At 45.3% G+C, this 16,862-nt stretch overlaps 1 protein-coding gene and 1 pseudogene across 1 annotated transcript; one reads left to right on the top strand and one right to left on the bottom strand.

The window, feature by feature from the left end:
- Window positions 1–1,688: 1,688 nt before the first annotated feature.
- Window positions 1,689–5,552, top strand: LOC135530165 (ATP-dependent RNA helicase DDX39A-like; annotated as a pseudogene).
- Window positions 5,553–11,537: 5,985 nt separating this feature from the next.
- On the bottom strand, window positions 11,538–16,306 carry LOC135530164 (uncharacterized). Its single transcript, XM_064958537.1, has 8 exons — window positions 16,125–16,306; window positions 15,931–16,020; window positions 15,466–15,558; window positions 14,977–15,316; window positions 14,383–14,941; window positions 14,181–14,292; window positions 13,810–13,916; window positions 11,538–11,618 (listed from the first exon to the last, which is right to left on the bottom strand). The coding sequence occupies exons 1-8, from the start codon at window positions 16,165–16,167 to the stop codon at window positions 11,538–11,540; spliced, it is 1,425 nt and encodes a 474-aa protein (XP_064814609.1). The 5' UTR covers window positions 16,168–16,306.
- Window positions 16,307–16,862: the final 556 nt, after the last annotated feature.

The following is a 16,862-nucleotide window of genomic DNA, read 5'->3' as shown; positions in this document are numbered from 1 at the left end:
GTAAACAAGAAACATCTTTTTCTTTCCATAATGCTCACAAATAGCAGCCATGTTCAAGTATATTTTTGTTAAAATCTTTGCGAAAACCTTGTGCAATCTGGCAAGCTAACTCACACATCTAGCATTGCGTCAAGCTAACGCTAGTACTTGCAAGATCATGTCAGTTAGCAGTTAACTTCTGCTAGCATTGTGTCGCAGGTTGGTTCCGATAATTACATTTTAGGTCAAGTTAGGCCCTAGAAATGTCTTGCTCGTTATTAATTTGAGCCAACGTTATTTCTGAATATTCACCTTGCATTTGGAACCTATTTCACTTTATAGCACTTTGCTGTCACAAAGTTTGAATGAGGAGGCGGCTGCCATTGTTTGTGCGGAGAGTGAGGCATGATTCCTTGTTGAACTTGATTGAATCGGGAAACTGGCTAACTACTGTAAACTGAGTTGTGTGGGATTCTGTGTTTCACATTATAGCCATTACCATATGATTGAATATTATTTGATGTTGGTTGTGTGAGGTATCTGCATTTGTGCACTGGAGCATCCATTATGAGATTAAACAACTGCTTGCTACTTGCCTGTTTGTGTGTGTGACAAGAACTCAATAACATGGTGTGACTTGCATGTTGCAAAACTAGATAACAGCCCAGCAGATGCTTTGTCCTTGTGTTTGTATGTAACAATATTGAGCACATGGTGTGACTTGCTGTATCTTACAAAGTTGTGGTTAAGCAGGCATAGGGAGGGGTGGTCATCATGAGGTTTAACTGAGATGGAAAAATACTGAACAACACAATAGCAGGAACTGAGCAACTGTTATAACTAGGCTGCGATACCAGAACAGTAAGAATCTATACATCGACAGAGGGAGGACTCCAAGAAGCGCCAAGAGGCGGGGACCCGCCTGAGCGTCTGCGATAGGCTGAGCAAGTTGAAACCTCGCCCAGCCTCTACTGTGATAGGCCAACAGGCGGGTTGGAACTATGTCCATCACAGTATAAGGACAACTGTTAACGTACATCCTGTCAGTTCTCTGTTCTGCCCTGCGTGGTATTACAGCGAGCCCGTATATACGAAAGTTGCATTTGCCATTTATTACTTAGCTAATAAAAAATACATAGTATACAATCGGTGACTCATTGTTATATTTATCCTGATACCAGATTCGAATTTACGCAACTCTTAACAGTTGCAGGGTAGTCGCTGGTCCAATCCTTGTTTCGAGCAAGGTGAATTGTAATGATTATGTGCCAAATGTATTCGCTTCCCATTTTGCGTACTGTCCAGCTTTGGCGGTGTGCGTGCAGCCTGCTACTAGCATTATTAGCAGCTAGCTAATGCTATGTAGGAATAAACATTAGACGAGTGTTTCCCAAACTCGGTCCAAGGGACCTCAGGGGGTGTACGTTTTGGTTTGTGCTGTAGCACGACACAGCTGAATAAGCGTCAAGCTTTGATTGAGTCAGCTGTGTAATGTTGGAGGGGGGAACGTGCACCCCTTGGAGTTCCAAGGACCGAATATGGAAAACCCTGTGCTAGACGGTGATGTTTCACAAGGATTCAATTCAGAAAGTGAAATTACAAGAATTGGAATCCTCATGTAAATATAACTAAGGTCAGATGGTGAGGAATTGTACATAGATTGTTGAATTGGCATTTCAATTAACCTTCTGAATTTACTGTATTGTTGATACAGCGCCCACCCCCAAACTAGTCTCCAGTCTTTCCTAGCTTCAACTAACGCAAGTACTCCTCTAGAATGGCAAAGAATGACGTTGACAACGAACTGTTGGACTATGAAGAGGATGAGGAGCCTCAGGTTGCCCTGGAGACCGCCACACCTGCGGGCAAGGAGGAGGTAAGGGGCTCTTAGTCTCCATCCACAGCTCCGGCTTCCGAGACTTCCTGCTCAAACCAGAGCTGCTCCGCGCCATTGTCGACTGTGGCTTTGAACATCCCTCTGAAGGTGAGCCTCACAGGCACTTCCCACCTTCAACCAAGGACTGTTTTTGACTTTGTCCATTCTGTGTGTGTCTCATGGCACCCTATTCCTGACATAGTGTACTACTATTGAGCTGGGCCCATAGGACTTTGTTCAAAACTAGCGCTGTGTGTGACTGGGCCCTGGTCGAAAGTAATCCACAATATATAGGGTGTCATTTGGGACTCCGACTATGAGTTATACATGTATGCCCCTTCAAGCATCACATCATACTTAAACTGGTCATCTCTGTATACCTGTCGCAAGACCCACTGGTTGATGCTTATTTATAAAACCCTCTTAGGCCTCACTCCCCCTCCCCTATCTGAGATATCTACTGCAGCCCTCATACTCCACATACAACACCTGTACTGCCAGTCACATTCTGTTAAAGGTCCCCAACGCGCACGCATCCCTGGGTCACTCCTCTCCTCAGTTTTCTGCCACCAGTGACTGGAATGAGCTGCAACAAACACCCAAACTACAGTTTTATCTCAATCTCTTCATTCAAAGACTCAATCATGGACACTCTTACAAAGCAGCCACAACTGTCAGTGTGATGTGTTGTCTACCTTCTTGCCCTTTGTGCTGTTGTCTGTGCCCAATGTTTGTACAATGTTTTGTGCTGCTACCATGCTGTGTTGTCATGTGTTGATGCCTTGCTATGTTGTCTTAGGTCTCTTTATGTAGTGATGTGTGTTTTGTCCTATATATTTTTTTTAATGTTAAATTCCAGGCCCCAATCCCTGCAGGAGGCCTCTTGGTAGGCCGTCATTGTAAATAAGAATGTGTTCTTAACTAACTTCCCTACTTACGTTTCTGTCTTTCAGTCCAACATGAGTGCATCCCACAGGCCATCCTGGGCATGGACATCATGTACCAGGCCAAGTCTGGTATGGGCAAGACGACTGTGTTTGTACTGGCCACCCTGCAGCAGATTGAGCCTGTGGACGGGCAGGTGAATGGTTGAATAATGACATTGTGGAAGCAGCAACTGAATTGCTGTTACATCCTTCTGTACTAAAAATAGCTTTCGATGGAGAATCCATTGAGTGCTTTGTAGTTTAGGAATAGGATTAATGTGTATCTGGGGATACTTGCATAAGAAAGTGCCTAATCGGCAACTTTATTTAACCTTTATTTGGACTAGGCAAGTCAGTTAAGAATAAATTCTTATTTACAATGATGGCCTACCCCGGCCAAACCCGAATGACGCTGGGCCAATTGCAGTCTGAATTTGTTCTCCTTTAAATCTCACTGTTTACACTGCTGTTCTATCCTATTGGATAATCTTGTGTGCTTTTTGTTTCTCTGCTATCCAGAGAGTTCTGTATTAAACATCCTCCCCTACCTCTCACTCTGTCTACCAGGTGTCTGTGCTGGTGACGTGCCACACACGAGAGCTGTCCTTCCAGATCAGCAAAGAGTATGAGCGCTTCTCCAAGTACATGCCTATCGTCAAGGCAGCCGTGTTCTTCGGGGGCCTGTCCATCAAGAAGGACGAGGACGCGCTGACGAAGAACTGCCCCCACATTGTGGTGGGAACGCCCGGCCGCATCCTGGCCCTCATCCGCAACAAGACCCTCAACCTGAAGAATGTGAAGCACTTTGTCCTGGACGAGTGTGACAAGATGCAAATTCAGACCACAGTAGGACAGGGGGGCTGATGCCAGATGTGAGTGACGGGAGCAAGGAGTAAGTTGAAACGTCACAGAGGAACGGTCAATTGAAAACGTGTTCCAATGTACCTACTAGCATACCACTTAGAATGCACTTCTAATACACTGTCCTACTAAGTAGTAGTGCATCTTGGAACAGAATGGGATAGATGGTGTGACTTAAGTAAGGATTTAGCCAAAACGTAGGGAAGTATTTACATTTTATGTAGTCCTCAGATTGCAGGCTGAGTGGGTTGACTTTTTTTTTTTGTGACGGCCATATTATTTTCCTATCGTCTCTCCCTCAGACATGAGGCGTGATGTTCAGGACATCTTCAGGCTCGCACCCCACGAGAAGCAGTGCATGATGTTCAGCGCCACTCTTAGCAAAGAGATCCATCCTGTCTGCCGCAAGTTCATGCAGGATGTACGTTGAAGGGTTTCTTATAACCGGTGGTTATGTACATGTTCTGAAACTTAAAGTTGCAGTTTTACACACACAGAGATTAACCCATCTCCCTAAATTGTACTTTGAAGAGGCAATTGGCAGTATAAACATTGCTTCCTCGCCCCTGTTTTGGAGGGATAGGTCTGGTGAAATTTAACCACTATATGCAAGGACTGACCGTCAATGATATCAGAATTATCATTTTGACCATGTTTTGAGACTATATAGTTTATTTTTGCGTTTACTTTGTTTTCAAGCATTGGAATTAAACAAGCTTGTATTTTGGGTTCTGGTGGGGTACGAAAGTTGAACTAAGCTCATGGGCATTTGTTATTCTTTTAATTTTAAATGTCTAAAAATTGATGTAGAAACTGCTTGATTGCCCCCTTTTTTTCAAGGGAGTTTGGATATGGCTTAATATTCATGTAAAACGTTCCAGTCATGCCCCTCTAAGCTTTGCCTGCTCGTGACTGTCTGTCTCACAAGTGGCCAGAGTTGACCCTCTCTTAACCTGGGTCTGGGGCTCTGGACATTTTTGGGAGGAACAGTCCTGGCATTAAAGCTATAATGAAAAATAGTTCCATCCAGCTCTAGGACTAGTAATTGATGTTCACAATCACATTTGTAGTTCTTCATTCACCAACACAGAATGTGGTTTACTCCTGTTTTTCACTTAATGTGGCTAGGTTTATAAAACTGTCCCAAAGAGTGACACTTTCCCCATGTTCTATTCATTAGGGCAAACTAGCAAAAAATTTAGCACTGGAAGTTCTGGTAGTCCCTCCCTGTGTTCTGTTTGGTGCTTAATGAATATCTCCTGTAGCCCATGGAGGTGTTTGTGGACGATGAGACCAAGCTGACGCTGCACGGCCTGCAGCAGTACTACTGCAAGCTGAAGGATAGCGAGAAGAACCGCAAGCTCTTCGACGTGCTCGAGTTCAACCAGGTACGGACAGAGGTCTTTTCAGAGATTTGAATGCTAAAACGTAATTTATTTTAGTTTTAGTCTGAGTGAGTTGAATGTATTTTGTTCATGGATTTGAAAGTCACGTTTTTAAATCCAATTTGTTTGTCTTCGGTGTCTCACTGCCAGTTTCTCCCCTGTCTGAAGGTGGTGATCATTGTGAAGTCTGTGCAGCGCTGTGTGGCTCTGTCTCAGCTGCTGGTTCAAAAGGAGGAGAGGAATGAGGAGTTGGGCAATCAAATTGAGAATCTCATTTACTTGCACATTTTCTATAATAGTCATGTAGCAGAAGCTGTTATCCAGAGGGACTTAACAAGAACTTTCTCTCAGACAACATGTTTGTGGGTCACAGTTTCAGTGTACCCACATGAGTGAAGCTGTATGTATCATGCCTGTTCTACTTATTGTAAATCCCACAGGATTTCCCGGTACCAGCAGTTAAAGGACTTCCAAAGGCGGATCCTGGTGGCCACCAACCTGTTTGGCCGAGGGATGGAACATTGAGCGCGTCAACGTCGTCTTCAACTACGACATGCCCAAGGATTCCGACACCTACCTGCAAAGAGTGGCCCTTGCAGGCAGGTTCGGGACGAAATTCATTATATCGGTCCATGGTGTTAAGTTCATGTTTTTAAGTATCCCAATATTTCTGTTATTAAGGGGCTATCACTCAGTCAAGAGTGCGCATGCACAGGAAGTCTGGTAGTCTATGGACCTTGCCTTGAGTCTAATGGCGACCTTTGATGGTGTTCATATGATATGCCAAAGGGGGAGAATTTGCAGTCTACTGCAGAGATAGCCTGCAAAGTAATGTCATACTTTCCAGGTCCATACCCAAACAGTTCGAACTACTAATTTTAAAAATTACTCTCTCCAGAAATAAGTCTCTCACTGTTGCCGCCTGCTACCGACCCCCCTCAGCTCCCAGCTGTGCCCTGGACACCATTTGTGAATTGATCGCCCCCCATCTAGCTTCAGAGTTTGTTCTGTAAGGTGACCTAAACTGGGATATGCTTATTAACACCCCGGAAGTCCTACAATCTAAGCTAGATGCCCTCAATCTCACACAAATCATCAAGGAACCCACCAGGTACAACCCTAAATCTGTAAACAAGGGCACCCTCATAGACGTTATCCTGACCAACTGCCCCTCCAAATACACCTCCGCTGTCTTCAACCAGGATCTCAGTGATCACTGCCTCGTTGCCTGTATCCGCTACGGGTCCGCAGTCAAACGACCACCCCTCATCACTGTCAAACGCTCCCTAAAACACTTCTGCGAGCAGGCCTTTCTAATCGACCTGGCCCGGGTATCCTGGAAGGATATTGACCTCATCCCGTCAGTTGAGGATGCCTGGTCATTCTTTAAAAGTAACTTCTTCACCATCTTAGATAAACATGCTCCGTTCAAAAAATGCAGAACTAAGAACAGATATAGCCCTTGGTTCACTGCAATAGCATCGAATAGTCCTCGCGATGTGCAACTGTTCAGGGAAGTCAGGAACCAATACACGCAATCAGTCAGGCAGGCAAAGGCCAGCTTTTTCAAGCAGAAATTTGCATCCTGTAGCTCTAACTCCAAAAAGTTCTTGGCCACTTTAAAGTCCATGGAGAACAAGAGCACCTCCTCCCAGCTGCCCCTGCACTGAGGCTAGGTAACACGGTCACCACCGATAAATCCATGACAATTGAAAACTTCAACAAGCATTTCTCAACAGCTAGCCATGCCTTCCTCCTGGCTACTCCAACCGCGGCCAACAGCTCCCCGCCCGCAGCTACTCGCCCAAGCATCCCCAGCTTCGCCTGTACCCAAATCCAGATAGCAGATGTTCTGAAAGAGCTGCAAAACCTGGACCTGTACAAATCAGCTGGGCTTGACAATCTGAAACTATCCGCCGCCATTGTCGCAACCCCTATTACCAGCCTATTCAATCTCTCTTTCATATCGTCTGAGATCCCCAAGGATTGGGAAGCTGCCGCAGTCATCCCCCTCTTCAAAGGGGGAGACACCCTGGACCCAAACTGTTACAGACCTATATCCATCCTGCCCTGCCTATCTAAGGTCTTCGAAAGCCAAGTCAACGAACAGATCACTGACCATCTCGAAACCCACCGTACCTTCTCCGCTGTGCAATCTGGTTTCCGAGCCGGTCACGGGTGCACCTCAGCCACGCTCAAGGTACTAAATAATATCATAACCGCCATCGGTAAAAGACTACTGTGCAGCCGTCTTCATCGACCTGGCCAAGGCTTTCGACTCGGTCAATCACCATATTCTTATCGGCAGACTCAGTCGCCTCGGTTTTTCTAATGACTGCCTTGCCTGGTTCACCAACTACTTTGCAGACAGAGTTCAGTGTGTCAAATCGGAGGGCATGTTGTCCGGTCCTCTGGCAGTCTCTATGGGGGTTCCACAGGGTTCAATTCTCGGGCCGACTATTTTCTCTGTATATATCAATGATGTTGCTCTTGCTGCGGGCGATTCCCTGATCCACCTCTACGCAGACGACACCATTCTGTATACTTCTGGCCCTTCCTTGGACACTGTGCTATCTAACCTCCAAACGAGCTTCAATGCCATACACCACTCCTTCCGTGGCCTCCAACTGCTCTTAAACGCTAGTAAAACCAAATGCATGCTTTTCAACCGTTCGCTGCCTGCACCCGCACGCCCGACTAGCATCACCACCCTGGAAGCATCACCACCCTGGATGGTTCCGACCTAGAATATGTGGACATCTATAAGTACCTAGGTGTCTGGCTAGACTGAAAACTCTCCTTCCAGACTCATATCAAACATCTCCAATCTAAAATCAAATCTAGAGTCAGCTTTCTATTCCGCAACAAAGCCTCCTTCACTCACACCGCCAAACTTACCAGAGTAAAACTGACTATCCTACCGATCCTCGACTTCGGCAATGTCATCTACAAAATAGCTTCCAATACTCTCCTCAGCAAACTGGATGCAGTTTATCACAGTGCCATCCGTTTTGTTACTAAAGCACCTTATACCACCCACCACTACGACCTGTATGCTCTAGTCGGCTGGCCCTTGCGACATGTTCATCGCCAGACCCACTGGCTCCAGGTCATCTACAAGTCCATGCTAGGTAAAGCTCCGCCTTATCTCAGTTCACTGGTCACGATGGCAACACCCACCCGTAGCACGCGCTCCAGCAGGTGTATCTCACTGATCATCCCTAAAGCCAACACCTCATTTGGCCGCCTTTCCTTCCAGTTCTCTGCTGCCTGTGACTGGAATGAATTGCAAAAATCGCTGAAGTTGGAGACTTTTATCTCCCTCACCAACTTTAAACATCTGCTATCTGAGCAGCTAACCGATCGCTGCAGCTGTACTCTTTTGCACACCAGTAGCTCTACCTGCACATGACCATCTGATCATTTATCACTCCAGTGTTAATCTGCAAAATTGTAATTATTCGCCTACCTCCTCATGTCTTTTGCACACAATGTATATAGACTCTTTTTTTTCTTTTTTCTACTGTGTTATTGACTTGTTTATTGTTTACTCCATGTGTAACTCTGTGTTGTTGTCTGTTCACACTGCTATGCTTTATCTTGGCCAGGTCGCAGTTGTAAATGAGAACTTGTTATCAACTAGCCTACCTGGTTAAATAAAGGTGACATACAATAAAAATACAATTAAAAATAGTAAACTTTGTTAAACTGGAAACTTGTCGTTGTGTCATTTCGAGTTAACACGTGGCCCTGTACAGCAGATTTTATCTAGAATCGAGATGAATCTAATGAATAAGTTGCTTTGATGGTAAGCTTGAATGAAGACCAGACACATTTGGGCTAATTAGCTAATATCATGTCATCCGGTGAAGCTCCCTCAGACTACCCAAGTTCCCTAAACGCAACCACATTTAGAAGAATAGCTTCCTGAATTCCTAGTGTAGCAATAAGCACCCTCCTGATAATCACGTTTCCATGAATACCAAGGGGAACATGGCTTTAAAATACACACTTCCACCATCCTCCCTCCAAAGGAATTGCAAAGCAATGCGATGTGACTAATAATTTATTCTGCAATGGTAGTGAGTGTATTGTCGGAGGGGGGCTAGGCCGATCTGACCCTGATCAGGTCTGTGATTCAATAAGATACAGATTAAAAGTATCACCAGCACTGCTGCGTTAACCTCAAATGGATTACAAACAGATTTAACACTACACCAACATAACCCCGGATGCCATTGCATTTGCCTAGGCATTAACAAAAAATACACACATAAACGATACACGGTATGTCCATGGGATTGGTTTAAGCCTCACTTTCCCAAAGTAGATGGACCTACCAGATACCCTTTTCTGGGGCACTGATCGAAACTGATCTGGGACCAGTATAGTTAGTGTGGCGTCAAAAATAAACCATCTGACCTATTACTATTACACCTGTGCCACTTTGGTACAATAGCCCCAGTACATTGTGTCACCAGTTGATTGTGTGTTCATTCAGCTCTATATTAACACCACATGAAACCTCCCTCTGGGGTTACAGAACAGGTCTGGATAGTTTGCCACACACACTGGAATGGGCCAATAGAGAGGTGACGTTAATTATACTCCCAGAGAGTGAACTGAGGTGAATCATTCCTGTACATTACCAGACACCAGTGATCCTAGAAAACAAGTGCAACCAAGACAACAGCTCTGGTGAAATGGTTGCCCGGGCTTGTTTATCATAATAAAGGGCAAGGCCCTGTTCACCTGACTTGGTGGAGAAATAGATGTGGGGGGCGTGGCCAACAGCGCCTTCTCCGACCAACATTTTTAGAGGCCCTCCCATGGCAGCAGAAACAAAATGTTTATTTTTTAAAACAATTTTGGCTGCTATTTGCAATTCTAGACATTTTGCCATGGGGAAAAGAACGCATTTTACAGTTTAATTAAGCTAGTTTCCTGCAATTCTACACATTTTGCCATGGCTTGTGTTGTGTTCTTATGCTACACTTCATGACCAAAAGCTTGTCAAACATCTCATTACAAATCATGGGCATTATTATAGAGTTTGTCCCCCCTTTGGTGCTATAACAGCCTCCACTCTTCTGGGAAGGCTTTCCATTAGATGTTGGAACATTGCTGCGGGGACTTGCTACTTGCTTCCATTCAGCCACAAAAGCATTAGTGAAGTCGGGCAATGATGCTGGGTGATTAAGCCTGGCTCGCAGTCGGTGTTCCAATTAATTCCAAAGCTGATCGATGGGGTTAAGGTCAGGGCTCTGTGCAGGCCAGTCAAGTTCTTCCACATCAACCTCGGCAAACAATTTCTGTTTGGAACTCCCTTTGTGCACGGAGGCATTGTCATGCTAAAACAGGAAAGGGCATCGTATAGAATGTCATTGTATGTTGTAGCATTAAGGTTTCCCTTCACTGGAACTAAAGGGCCTATCCCGAACCATGAAAAACAGCCCCAGGCAATTCGTTATTCCTCCTCCAAACATTAGTTGGCATTATGCATTGTGGCAGGTAGCGTACTCCTGGCATCTGCCAAACCCAGATTTGTCCATCGGACTGCCAGCTGGTGAATAGTGATTCCTCACTCCAGAGAATGCGTTTTCACAGAGTCCAATGGCGGCAAGCTTTACGCAACTCCAGCCAATGCTTGGCATTTCGCATGGTGATCTTAGGTTTCTGTGCGGCTGCTCGGCCATGGAAACCCCTTTCATGAAGCTCCAGACAAACAGTCATTATGCTGACGTTGCTTCCAGAGGCAGTTGGGAACTCGGTAGTGAGTGTTGCAACTGAGGACAGATTATTTTTGACTCGCTACAACACTCGGCGGTCCCGTTCTGTGAGCTTGTGTGGCCTACCACTTCACGGCTGAGCCGTTGTTGCTCCTAGACGTTTCCAATTCACAATAACAGCACTTACAGTTGACCGGAGCAGCTCTAGCAGGGCAGATATTTGACAAACTGACTTGTTGGAAAGGTGGCATCCTATGATGATGCCACGTTGAAAGTCACTGAGCTCATCAGTAAAGGCCATTCTACTGCCAACGTTTGTCTACAGAGATTGCATGACTGTGTGCTCAAATTTTATACATCTGTCAGCAAAGGATGTTGCTGAACTGTTCGAATACACTAATTTGAAGTGGTGTCCACATACTTTTGTATATATAGTGTATCTGAGTGACTCAAACATTATAACAAAATCAATTGGGGGCCCCATGCCAAGACATTTGGGGAATTTTAGGGGAAACACTGCAATGTTGTTTTTGTAATATTATCACCCCTCCAGCATGTGATGTCTCTGAAACAATACAGTTATACTGATCTGTAGCATCCTGTATCTGGGCAAATATTGGTTTGCTTTGTGAGTAACTTTAACTAGTTACCATTCCATTTCCTCTTTATTCCGTGCTGTAATGTAAAGTGCTTCCAAAATAATATGAACAACAGACTAGAAGGGAGCTTGTAGTAGCTGCAGTAGGGCAGGATACTGGAGTTTTAGACTTGATATGTCAGGTCATGGAGTTGCTCCCAGTATCTCAGCGTCAGCAGGATAATGGAGTGGAACTTTTAGCACAGGGCAGGCCTCTGCTGATCGCTACAACCAACCAACCACAGTGAGAGTCGGTGTGACGAACAGATAGACAGAACCTCCGAGATGCAGAGACAGACAACTACAGTCCTTATTGTGGCATTCAGCAGTTTTGTACAGCAGAAGCACGCCACAGCCAAGCCGGTGTAAAACACAACGACTTAATCTGACAACATCACAAAGGCATATTAGTTTACCATTCATTCACAGTTCACCTTAGCATGGATTGCCATAACAACAGCAAGTAGCAGGGATGATGAGAAAGAAGTGAGGTTCACACAGCTGTGTGTAAATGCCAACTGTCACTTTTACTGAGCTGTAATGTTCAAATGTCCCATCCGTGTGTGTGGTAATCTAGTATAGTGTTTAATTTAAAAACAAGGTCATGAGGATGTGTGAAGATCAGATCATTGTTTTCTTGAGAGTTAGTGTTTCACTCTCTGTATGGTGAGTGCATTTCCAAGATAAGGTTAAAAGAAATGACTTGATTTCTCACTCAACACACCCTATGCTGGTGAAATCTACCCAGCGCTTTCACTTGGTGGTGCATGTCTCCAGTCTGTTCTATTCCAGCGTTTATAATATTAACGATAATTAGCCTGAAATGCAAGGTAATTTATTCTTTGAAAGGTTGTCCCCAAAAAGACTGAATGCAGATGCTTGGGGCAGAATACTTCACTTTTTTTATAGTCAGCCATAATACCTCTTCCATAATAAAATGTTTGAGATCTTTCGCTCTCATCTTTTGGAGTAAAGCCAACCCAAGGAACACCCATTTCTGACTACAATATTCTAACAGCTGTAGCATGCCTTCACTAGCAAAAAGAAAACACCTGAAGGACAAATAACCTGTGTTGTATAGGCTACAAAGAACTGTCTGAGGATGTAATTTCGTAGGTTTTGCCTGTTTCTGTTTGTGTGATGGCACTGAGCACGGATTTCAGGCCAATGTGCTAATGCCTAAAATAACGGGGTTTGTAGCCTATTTCGGCTATTTTCTGTTTTGTTGTCTTCCCTTTCCATTTGAAGGGCTTATTCGCTTTCCGGGAAATATGCAAATGAAGACCACTGTATTAATTCGACAAGAGAGAAATGAAGCAGTATCAGCACCGCTTTCGCCGAGTAACCTCTGATGAAGATTATAACAAAACATGGCCAAGATTTTCTAATGTTCATAAATGACCAGCATGGTCAAATAATAGGTCTGGGACAGGTAGCACGTCCGGTGAACAGGTCACGATTCCATAGCCGCAGGCAGAACAGTTGAAACTGGAGCAGCTGCACGGCCAGGTGGACTGGGGACAGCAAGGAGTGATCATGCCAGGTAGTCCTGAGGAATGGTCCTAGTGCTCAGGTCCTCCGAGAGAGAGAAAGAAAGCGAGAATTAGAGGGAGCATACTTAAATTCACACAGGACATCGGATAAGACAGGAGAAGTACTCCAGATATAACAAACTGACCCTAGCCCCCCGACACACAAACTACAGCAGGATAAATACTGGAGGCTGAGACAGGATGAGTCAGGAGACACTGTGGCCCCATCCGATGATACCCCCGGACAGGGCCAAACAGGAAGGATATAACCCCACCCACTTTGCCAAAACACAGCCCCCACACCACTAGAGGGATATCTTCAACCACCAACTTACCATCCTGAGACAAGGCCGAGTATAGCCCACAAAGATCTCCGCCACGGCACAACCCAAGGGGGGGTGCCAACCCAGACAGGAAGATCACATCAGTGACTCAACCCACTCAAGTGACGCACCCCTCCAAGGGGCGGCACTCTATAGTGCTTTAGAGATTTATTCCCTCTAAAAAAATATATAAAATGAGGGAATTATTCAAATGTAACTCTTATTATGTCAATTGCAATTAGGTTAGGGCATTATTATAGCCTATACTGGCTATAATGACTGGCACAGTGAACATACTCATAACAATGATAATGTAGTAGACAGCAAATTGACCTTAATAATCTATAGCATGCAGGTGGGTCTTTTAAAAAAAACTCAAGAAGAAGAAGATCAAAATAGCTGCAAGTTGTGTTTATTGAATTAAATGGGGTGTAATAAAATTAGTTGTGAGTAGGGGGGGTTGTCTCCCTCCCTCTTCTGTTGGCTTTGAGAGTTTATTTAGAAAGTGGGTTGGGGGAGGTGGCAGCAGGGTTTTCCCAAACTCGTCTTCTGCACAGTTACTCTTTGCATTTTCTTTTTGAAGGGGAAGCAAAATAGTTTTGCCAGGGCGGCTGTGATCCGGGGGAGGAGAGCCTGTTTTTTCTTAGGCTCATCTGCAGCCACAGTACCTGAACAGGTGACAGAGAACAAGGCATGAAATCAGGGTCGTGTTCATTAGGGTATACAGTAGCAAAATATTTTGAAACGGAAAACAAAAACAAGCATTTGTTATTGGCAAGTTCAAGAAAGTTCCTCCCTGTTTTAGTCCGCTGTCTTCCATTTAGTGGCTAATGAATAAGACCCTGATAACTTCATCATAGTCTCCCGTCCTTACATTACAATAGTGTGCTGAAGACAGATGCACATGTTGACTGACAGAAATGAGGACTTACTATCATTGCCAAGAGGAGACACCTTGTTCTTCTTCTGGTTCTTGTTATTTCCTCGCTTCTTCTTTCCTGACTTCCTCACTTCTTTCTTCATAGCCTCTTCCTTCTCTTTCTTCTTAGTAGAGAGAGAAACAGACATGAGTTGATGCCTCACAATTAAACAGCCCAAATAACTAAACGATCTACTAGTTCTTGGCCGTCTCACCTGTGTGGAGGTGATGTCCTCGAGGTCTGTGGAGAGGGCGCTGCTGATGGGCTTGGTGCTTTCAGAAAGGTAGCTAATAACCTGGGACTTTTCAGAGATGGCTGAGCTTACACTGGTCTTTTCCAAACCAGTGCTGTCATCAGCCATCTCCTCTCGGTCCTCTTCTAGGGTTTCCCTCCAAGCCAGGAGCTCCTCGGTGAGGGTGACGTCACTCCTTGAGGAGTGTGACCTCCCACTACCACGGCTCCTCCTGGCTCCAAAATGGCCATCGGAACTACAGTCCTCTGAATAGTCATCTATGACTTGTGTGATGGTGTCCGCCATGCACCTGATGGCTCCCTCACTACCAGAGCGTGCGGCACGCAGTTGAGCCCGGTTGGAGTCCGAACGCAAGGACAATCTTTTAGCCGCAGTCTTCACGATGGCCTTCACCGCATCCTCCCCACTGAATTGGATGCTCTCCTCCAGGCCAAAGACGACAGAGATGTCAGCATACTTCAGGGCATGCTGGACCTCCACAAAGAGATCCTTCATCAGCCTGAAGGGGTCATTGGCCCTCCTTGTCTGGGGGACTCTGAGGCCTCCAGTTGGCACATGATGCCGTGGAGAATAAACTTCAGAGTCTGGGGGCTCATGACGGTGGCCCAGGGAGTGCTGCAAAGGAGGATGTGCTCCTTGCCTGGTAGGAGGGAGGGAATCTTCTCCAGGGGGTCCTGCCTGTTTTTGGTGGGCATCAGGGAGCTCATCTCGGAGACCTCAGCCCCCCCCACCTCTTCTTCCAGAGTCTGGGCAGGAGCTGCCCATGCTGCCTGGGTTGAGGTGGAGGGCTTAGGGTATGAGACAGTCATGACACTTACAACCACCTCCTCTTCGTCCTTGGGTGAAGAGGAACACAGAGAGTCAGGGAACCTTTCCCTGGCACCGGAATCCAATCCTAAGAAAACACACTCATATTCTGAACTGGTTCAAAGCCACATCCATGTATAACACTATGCAGTATCTAGTACATTTACTATAATGGTAATACACTGGTTATTACACAAGTATTACTGGTGATATGGGCAAAACAGGTTATAAGTGTACCTTTCTGGATGATGAGTCTGGCCTTGTAATCGTTGTTGCAGGTACTGTTCAGGATGTCTCCCACCCTGGTGGTCAGGACCTGGCAGACGGCCCCTAGTCAAATCAAAATGTATTTAATACAGGGGTTTCAAACTACTTCCATGGAGGGCTAAGTGTCTGCGGGTTTTAGTTTTTTCCTTTCAATTAAGACCTAGACAACCAGGTTAGAGGAGTTTCTTACTAATTAGTGACCTTAATGCATCAATCAAGGCTGGAGTGAAACCCTGCAGAAACCCGGCCTTCTATAGAATGCGTTTGACATTTGATTTAAAGTAATTCTTCACACATAACATATCTCCAAACACTGTGTAGAAAAATAAGAAAAAAAGAGGAGAGAAAATGAAAATACCATTACTGACAATAAGAGAAAAGAAAGAAGGGGAATGTGCGGGTGCAAAAGACGGTAAAAACAACATAATAACTAACCTAGTGCCTCCTTGTTGTCATCGGAGAGGGAGAGGGAGCTGGAGGACTGGAGGGTAACTTTAGTGCCCTTCTTGATAGCTGGCAGGACACCTACAGAAAGAGGATCGTAGACATTAGTGGATCCTTCCACCATATATCGTTTTAGAATTCTATCAATAAATCCAGGTACTTTGGAAGTGGAGATGAATACTCACTGTAACTGGTTGTTTGAGTTAGAGTTTGAGGCAGTGCCAACATACCAACTACTTGGCGGCTTAGTTTTTTCACCCCTGACTTAGCCTCCCTAGACCTTCTAGCCTTGATAACCTCTGTGGCCTTCTTTTCTGCCTTTGCTATATTTGCCTCTCGGCTGGGCCTGGGGGGGTCTTCGGCACAAGGTTCTGAGACAAATAACAACAGTGGGGAAATCATATCACCATAGAAACCACATTTTTCACCATAGGCATGATGGTACTGAGTGACATGTCACATAAGGGTTAACCTTAGAATTAGAATCTGAATTAAAATCTGAATTCCAATACTATTAGTTCTGACTAGTAGGTGGTCCATGTGTCTTAATGGCGTTATTATAGCGTTGTAAACTGGTTTTCAACCCGTCGTATTACTACATTGCGACCAACTGGCCTCCGTGACAACCAGACGTTTTGCAACAGAACTAAAAGATGTTTCTTACCTTTCGAGGGCTATCCTGGGGGCAGTCTATGGCCTTAGTCCATCATGGCCAGCGGAATGGACATCTGCCTTTCGAGGGCTATCCTGGAGGCAGTCTACCAGGGCAGGCAGGCTTAGTCCATCATGGCCAGCGGAATGGACATCTGCCTTTCGAGGGCTATCCTGGAGGCAGTCTACCAGGGCAGGCAGGCTTAGTCCATCATGGCCAGCGGAATGGACATCTGCCTTTCGAGGGCTATCCTGGAGGCAGTCTACCAGGG

Source organism: Oncorhynchus masou, unplaced genomic scaffold (genome assembly GCF_036934945.1).
Source record: "Oncorhynchus masou masou isolate Uvic2021 unplaced genomic scaffold, UVic_Omas_1.1 unplaced_scaffold_1280, whole genome shotgun sequence".
NCBI lineage: Eukaryota > Metazoa > Chordata > Actinopteri > Salmoniformes > Salmonidae > Oncorhynchus > Oncorhynchus masou.
This window is presented reverse-complemented; position numbering and strand designations above follow the sequence as displayed.

Bases quoted from the DNA above. Each gene is read 5' to 3' on its own strand.
- LOC135530164 (XM_064958537.1), bottom strand. From the start codon at position 16,167: ATGTTGGCACTGCCTCAAACTCTAACTCAAACAACCAGTTACA. The intron at 15,317-15,465 runs GTACACTTATAA...GTGTTTTCTTAG, and splicing joins CAGACTCATCATCCAGAAAG to GATTGGATTCCGGTGCCAGG. The intron at 13,917-14,180 runs GTAAGTCCTCAT...TCACCTGTTCAG, and splicing joins GTCTCCTCTTGGCAATGATA to GTACTGTGGCTGCAGATGAG.